At 37.1% G+C, this 7,833-nt stretch overlaps 2 protein-coding genes across 2 annotated transcripts; both read right to left on the reverse strand.

The window, feature by feature from the left end:
- Positions 1-1,484: 1,484 nt before the first annotated feature.
- LOC106653081 (acyl-CoA-binding protein-like) lies at positions 1,485-2,737 on the reverse strand. Its single transcript, XM_014372328.2, has 3 exons — positions 2,568-2,737; positions 2,079-2,193; positions 1,485-1,996 (listed from the first exon to the last, which is right to left on the reverse strand). The coding sequence occupies exons 1-3, from the start codon at positions 2,580-2,582 to the stop codon at positions 1,854-1,856; spliced, it is 273 nt and encodes a 90-aa protein (XP_014227814.1). The 5' UTR covers positions 2,583-2,737; the 3' UTR covers positions 1,485-1,853.
- A 2,294-nt stretch (positions 2,738-5,031) lies between these two features.
- LOC106653078 (acyl-CoA-binding protein homolog) lies at positions 5,032-7,420 on the reverse strand. The gene is made up of 3 exons (XM_014372324.2): positions 7,120-7,420; positions 6,356-6,470; positions 5,032-5,526 (listed from the first exon to the last, which is right to left on the reverse strand). Exons 1-3 carry the CDS (start codon positions 7,132-7,134, stop codon positions 5,381-5,383), a joined length of 276 nt encoding a protein of 91 aa, XP_014227810.1. The 5' UTR covers positions 7,135-7,420; the 3' UTR covers positions 5,032-5,380.
- Positions 7,421-7,833: the final 413 nt, after the last annotated feature.

A 7,833-nucleotide genomic window follows, 5' to 3' on the forward strand; every position in this document is an offset into this window, starting at 1 on the left:
TGATAGTAGTTAAAGCGCACACTTCATAGTAATTTTTTACTTATAATTTTTCATTTTTGAAATAAAACTTACGAACTGATGAAAAAAAATTCATACTAAAGTGTTTTAATAAGAAAAATATTTAAAAACAAATTTTGTATCATTGGAATAATACGGAAAAGAAGATTAAAGGTTTTGTACAATGCATATATGCATATTCACTGCATGGGGTATAATTTTTTTTTTAACATTTAGCTGGTAAAGAGGGATGGGAAATGACTATTAATTACTATACTTTTTTTATTTTTACTATAAAATTGGTCACGACTGAGATGCATATTCACGATAAAATAACACGTGATACACATGGTGCATCACTTTCATCCCGATGAAATAAGCCAGCTAAAGGTTAACATGCATTGTACTATGCCAAAACAAAAGAGACAAAGCTCGGAGACTCCAGTTTGCCGTCGAGTGGTAAAAAAGAAGACTTGTTAGGAGTACTTGTTTAATATTTAAACACACGCGATCTATTAAAACAATTCTCATTGTAATTGTGGTGTACTACTGTTTAAAATAATAAATGAGAAAACAAGTTTTGTATGAATGACATGAATCGGGAGATGAATTTTTTGTGAGAAAATGATTGACGTACACAATTATCAATGAATAATGTAATATTAGGGTAAATTTCGTACATGCCAATGGTATAACTTGGTAATTACAGTGTTTTACAAATATAGAGTAAAATTTGGTGGACGATAAACGTCTAACCATAATGTAATTTCATAATTTATCGATTTTTATTTTTTATCCTAGAAAGCGAGTTAGATATCTTGAAATTGTACTCTAGACGATAACGAGGATTATTCTTTTTTCGTTATTTAACTGAATTAGAAGAAGGTAGTCGAAAGAATGTTTCAAGCATCGTTAAAATGAAATGTTCTTGAGTGAACTTGTACATGAATGATAATGCTTTAATGCAACTTTGTGTAAATGCAAAATACATTTTAAGCAATTACTTATAAAAATGATCTTCGTACGACAACTTGCACGATTCTTCAAATGTTAATAATTATTTTTCTCTATGTCGATATTATTTAGTTATGATATATAAACAAAAGTGTATGAATGAGTTATAAGAAACGATCAGTGTATGGCAACTTTTCGTACATTCGAGATGTGCTGTAGATAGAGGATAACCTTTGTGACTTGTGAATAGCAATCATTAATAGGCATCGGATGCACATATTACAATTGCTTTAGGTGTTTTCAAATTCGATACTTTTAAAATTCAGTTGTGCTTCTTATGTCTCCCTTTCTACATCATCATCTACATTAGAGAGTAGAATAATTTTGCGTATATGTACATAAAGATAAGTAAAACAATGTTAAACTTAAATACATTATTACTATTCACTAAAAATACTGATTTTCATTGAAGTCCCACCAAAATTTCTCCTCATTTATATCTTCTCCTCATCATCCATGGAATAAAAACTAAATTTTTCCTTTTTTAAAATAATTTTATTGTTTTAAATATAAAAACAACAATACTCAATTCAGTATATTACTAAGTTAAATATTGATAAAAAGGATAAAAAATAATTTGTAACAAAATAATTTAACAAAAGTGCAAATTCCTGCTGGTAGCTTTAGTTGAATCAAAATAGATTAAAATAGAAAAACTACCAAGGGTTGAGGATCAATTCCTAGCAACGTCATACTGGTCTTAGAGCTAAGTATCCACATGAACACCAACATTATCTGTTTGCAAAGGTACATTCAAATATTTGTTTAATATTACAATAATAAATGTAAAAATATATATGTGCTTTAAACGCGACTGAAATTGTGTCATCAACGATAGTAGTTCAAGCTTTTTTGCCGATCGAAGCGATGAGCGATTCAACTTTTTCAATGTACAACTTTTTGGCCTCATCCTGGCTCATCCCTTTTTTGGCATTCCAAGCGTCCCATTTCGCTTTGCCTTTGAAGTCGAGCATTCCCGGTCTCGCTGCGAAAATGAAAAAAATATTGAAAATTATTTGCGTTGAATTTTAACTGAAGGACATATTCGAGCAGTATCTATGACTTACAAGTATTGCAATCTCCCACTGTGCCTTGTTTGAAGAGCGCATAGATTTCAAGTAAATCATTGTCACTCGGTTGGCTAGCCAACTCCTTGACTTCCTCAGCTGCTTTATTGAAGTTCTGTTGGAATCAAGTCAGAATTAATTCAAAAATACGCTCAAGTTCAACCGATAAAGTAGCGCGATGTTCTTATCATCGAAGCCATGACCTCTCTGTTGTATCGCCACATCACATATATACCACTCGAATAGACAACAATTGGAGCAAAATTGCTATTTTGTTTATATTAAGCTGTAATATCAGTTAAAAGATGGTAAAAAGTTAGAGCTACGTATAGGAATTTAGTGAATGTCAGCCCGAAAGAATAGTTTTTGTCGCTAGAGTTGTTCCAAGTGATAGATATATAGGCAGGGCTAACAGAGTATTAATTTGCGAGTAGAGAGTAAGATTGTATCGAGAAAAAAAATTAAAACGATATGGTAAAGAAGACTCACCTCGTCAAGCGACATTTTTGAAGAAATACTCTGCAAGTTTTCGGTTCGAGAGGCAAAAAGAAAAGCTGGCGTTCGGTTGAGGCGAACTGGTGAGGCGACGATGAATGGAAAGTCTGCTGCAAGCGAGGACGGAACGGAGCGGTGAATAACCGGCACTGGCGTAGCTCGTTTTTCTGCCACAATATCGCCTAGAGGAGGGGATGAGGGGAGTACGGTACATAGCGGCTAACGCGTTAACTTATATAAATATATATATCATATTGTACATAGGTAGGTATATGCGCAACATATGTACTTATTCGTAGCGGAGAAATTCGATGAAATTCCGCTGTCGCCTACGCTACGTATGTGTACACACACGTGGATAAGATTAATTCGGCAATGGGAAGAAAAGGTAAATACAGCGAAATTGGGGCAATGCCTATACCTGATCCCTGCACTATTATTATTATTTTCGCGTATGTCATGCACACAGGCAGCCCCTTCTTCACTGTATTTTCGTTTTCTTACCTATATCGAATGAACCATTACGTTAAAAGTACATCAACGAACGTTGTAATCGGTTATCGAGCAGAAAACGTAAACGTAGCGGAGTTGGGGCTGCCTGAGTGTATGACATATACGCGACAATTGTAAGAACAGTGCATAGAGTATATAGACATAGGCATCACTCCTGTATCGCTGTGTTGACGCTTTTTGCTCGAGAACCGAATCAAACCGTTCACCGATGTTCATCCTAATAAATTATTCATTAATTTTATAGATACCCATGATTATCAATTGAGCAAGTTATTTGGGAAGGCTAGATTATAAAGTCAAATTAATGATTTCTGTAAGCATGTATCGATCTGTATAGGCAAATGCGCTCGCGGTCTGTTTAAATATCCCAAACCATTTGACAATGTTAATATCCAACTTGGAACCTGTTGTCTTTTCAACGGCTTATAGAATTGGTTCAATGGTAATAGCATTTGTTTTTGCTGTGAAATGGGACGTAGAGATGGTTAATCACTCGCGAGGGATGTTTATATGAAAATGGATACGTCGGTTGTGTAGTACAGCTAGTTGAAAAATTCATCCCAAGAAATGGAGTCTTGACCTGGAGCGAAACTACGGGACCATGCAGGATAAATGCTGAAAAGCTGACGAAGATCTTTTCAATGTGGTCGGTTCTTTTGCAATAAAAAAATACGAGAGTCATCGTGAAAATTATTTAAGAGCTGCAGCGAGCTTCTCGGCTAAAAGAGCGATGACTTTGGTTAGTTGGCCTCCGAGCTTATATATAAAGAAACCTTGGCGATTCCCACAAATATTTCCCATAATTATATTTTTTCTAAAGCTAAAACATTTATGATTATGTTTGACTTGTCGCTGTTTCAGAGCAGCTTGCAAAAAAGCTGCCATCTACTTCGTTCTAAATCTGTCATTTATTCTGCAGCTGATAGATTGGTCATCGTTGTGGCATTTATTTGTGACTTTATAGATCGAACTACTGACCAGTAAGGATTGTGTCAATTAAGTGATTATGAGTTGGAATTTGAATCGACCAATTAGAATTGTTAGTGTTCCAAGCTGAAGGATGCGCTACTGATGGCTGTTCAAAGCATACTAAAGACGCAGCACCAGGTCGAATTGGACTCGTTGTTGACTCGTTCTAGACACAACTCTCGGCAGAATTTGTTATTCATTGTTGTTTGCTCGTACCTCAAACAGAAGACCTAGGAATTCTTCAACGGATTCCTCTACTCAAGTACGTCCTAGATATATAGACATTTATGATGTCCATGTTTATTATGGACTAATACTTATTCTCGTAGGACGACTAGAATGACTAGAGCATAGTCCACAGCATCCACGTCGAGTCGAGCAATGTGGCCTACGTCATCCCGTAGGCCCCATCTTGTAATGTGCCCAAAAACGCATTCGACATTCTCTTCAACTTTGATATCGTTAGTGAAGAGTTAACGAAGAAGTGATATCGGCAGTGAAGAGCAACGATTTTCATTTCGCCAGTTGCATACGACGGATGGGCACTGGTTCAACAGCTGATGCTCTTCCTTACAATATCATGCTTATTAGTTAAAGTCGGCGTGAGCCTTTGCTTTTTCAGAAAGAGAGACAATCTTACTCGATTTTCGGATCGTCATTCCTACTTAGAACGACCTTAGGACGTACGAAGCCGGTCTCGAAAGTACACGTGCTCAAGCACATGATGCTCTTGTCAGTTGGTAAAGTCGATCATCACTACCTTTTCGGCGCCAAGTCAATACTTGAGCTTTGTTATTTTCAATTCTTCGGTTGCATTAATAGATGACTTTGCTTTTTTAACTCAGACGCAAGGGCTTTTCCTTGCTGGCAGTCTTATGAACCTTCTACGCAACGTGACTCAAACTTTATTTCATTTGATCATCATTATACGAATTACTTATCTTGAGAACGGTAAAAAATTAAATACGATTTGCAGTTAAGGTAAATATCTTCTCTTTGTTTCCTTTCAACATCCATATGATTTAAAACAAAATTTATACAACCAAATACTTATATACATTCTTTGTCATTTCTATATAACATATATGTTTGTGTAAATTTATTTATCATTCTTATTTTTAACAAGGAAAGCAATCCATTTATGGATTTAACATGCGACGGTAGTTTGCACGTACGTGTATGTGTGTGTGTATGTGTGAGTGAGTGTGTGTATAAGTGATTGTGTGCGAAGGCTAAGTAGTTGAATACCGATTTCCAAAGACACCTACCAAGCACCACAACTAAATCAATTGCATCCTTATAGATTTATGGTAGCTCGAAATGGATTATTCCTCATCCTCCTTGTATTGCTCCATGAGTCTATCAACGAATTTGATATAAGCTTCCTTGGCTTCTTCTTGGCTCATGCCTTTTTTATTGTTCCACATATCCCATTTAGCTTTACCTTTCAAGTCGAACATCCCTGGCCTGCCTGTGCGACACACAATAATATACGATATGTATTAATATAAGAATTTTTTTCCAAAAGTTAGCATTACTAGTGAACAGGAGGTCAAAACTTGAAAATCATTAGGGCAACGAAAAAATTAAGGAAAATGTTATAACACACACCAACGCCACTCGTGTGCTGAGCCAACTGAATCTGATTTGTGATCATTTAATTTAATGACACAATTAGAAAATTAATTTAATAACTTGTAAATTGTAATTATTAGCGAACACCCCACATTGATGTTATTTCTACAAAGATTGACCAAAACATTTCAAACAATCATGAAGCAAGTCGCAATTATTTGTCGACCAATCACTTGACGAATAAAACGACTCTATATGATTTTTCTTAAAAAGCAGGATTGAAGAGAATGATAATTTGTTGTGCGAACGACGAGTCTCAAGATTAACTGAAAATTGTCCCACTTTTATGATGCGGTGTTACTACCGTGCAATCTTACGTATAGACAAAATATTGCCAGAAACATTATGTTTTGTAAATAATAAGCTCGAATCGTATGAATGCGATCATTCGTATCGATATGTCACGTGAAAATATCACGCTTGCTTGTTATCAATAATTTTGAATAATAAATTAATCGGAGCGCTGTTATTATAATTTTTTTTCGCGATAATTCGAATAATAAATTATCGTAGATCATACGGCGCGCTGTGTTTTCGGCAATTACGGTATCGCTCTCCTCGTATACATCTTAACTGTTGGTTCCACCGGAATACAAGTAAACGAAGTAAACAAGTAGATGGTAACGATGAACATTGGTAGGTCACAGTGAGATGTTTTTACTTACTGGTGTTGACGTCACCGATACTGCCCTGCTTGAAAAGCGCATAAAGCTCCAGTAGTTCCATGTCAGACGGTCGCTTCGTCAGTAGCTTGACGCGCTCAGCGGCCTCATCGAATCTCTGATTATACAGAAAGACAAAAAGTCACGCATGCAAATGTTTGTATATTGCGTTTCGTAATATGTATATGTGTTTGGCCGCACGGACAGAAGTTAAGAAAAAATTATACAAGCAAATTATGTTTCGCCGAGCAGAGAGACGCGTCCAAATAAAGATAATCAAGTTATTTGAATATCTCAATGAGTCAAATTTTATAAGACGTTGGGAGCAGTAATAGTTATTTTATTAAGAAAACGATTCGGTTTATAGCGTTTTAGAAATTGTGTTTACTTGCGCGCGTGACGAATAACTACTCTTGTGTAAATAAATACTGTAAAACGGCTCATTTCGCGATACAACGTACTCGTTTGCATAAGTAATCGATAATTTGAATTTTAAAAATACTTTGCTCGATCGCACTGCTCATTACTTGTAAGCCTGTGTGTAAAAGCGCGCAGCAACTTTTCAAAGTCATCGCGTTGCAAACTCTTTTTCCACTGGAGAACCAAAAAAAAAAGGGAATATTATTTTTCCTTAACTTTGAGAAAAACGAAGAGTGAATTGCAGCAGAAAAAATCGTCCCAGCAAAGCAAAAAGTACAGACGCAGACGCAGAAAAAAGAATCCGCTGGCAAGCGTAATTGAGTCAAAATAAGAGTAACGATACGTACTTGTTGGAGCGACATGACGATCTGCTCGAAGGATGTCTGGTAGTGAAGGTAGAAGAAAGAAAAAGAGTGGATGAAAACGTAGAGAGCGGCGAGTCGAGTCTTCGAGTAGAGTCTCTGAGAGTAGCCGCGTAGCCGAGGATAGGTGGCGGATCGCTGGCCCGACGATGACTACACGGGATTTGAAATTCGGACTCGGACTCGCGTCTTTCTCTGTGCGCGCGGCCGCCGCGCACTGTTGAGCTTATGTCACACGCACACACGGCCACATGAACAAACACACGTACAGCTACACACAATGCCGAGGAGCAGCGATGCGCACTCGCGAGAAGTTGCGCCGCGCGGAGGTAGTGGGAAGGAGGAAGAAGCGCGAGTAGCGCGGCGGGGCCACCAGCAGCAGCACTGCCACGAGAGCTAATAAACTTTTCGCCAGTGCATGTGCGCGTGGCTTTGCGCAAAAACATTATGAAAAAAAAGCGAATGAAAAAACGAGCTCGCGTGCGCACGTAGCCGCTCGCGCGCTTCTGATAATTAGTCATTATAAAACGTGGCTCGTTCTTTTTTTTTCTTTTTGCTTTTCTTGCTTCGCTGCTACTAGATACATTTAGCAGTAATCGCCTACGCGTGGACTAGCTCTTAAATAACGGCAAGACAAACAAGCTCGTCGATTAAACAAAGTCTTTTTTTTCGATGAGCAGAGAGAGTGAGAGAGAGAAA

This window comes from Trichogramma pretiosum, unplaced genomic scaffold (assembly GCF_000599845.2).
Source record: "Trichogramma pretiosum strain Unisexual culture from Peru unplaced genomic scaffold, Tpre_2.0 scaffold8, whole genome shotgun sequence".
NCBI lineage: Eukaryota > Metazoa > Arthropoda > Insecta > Hymenoptera > Trichogrammatidae > Trichogramma > Trichogramma pretiosum.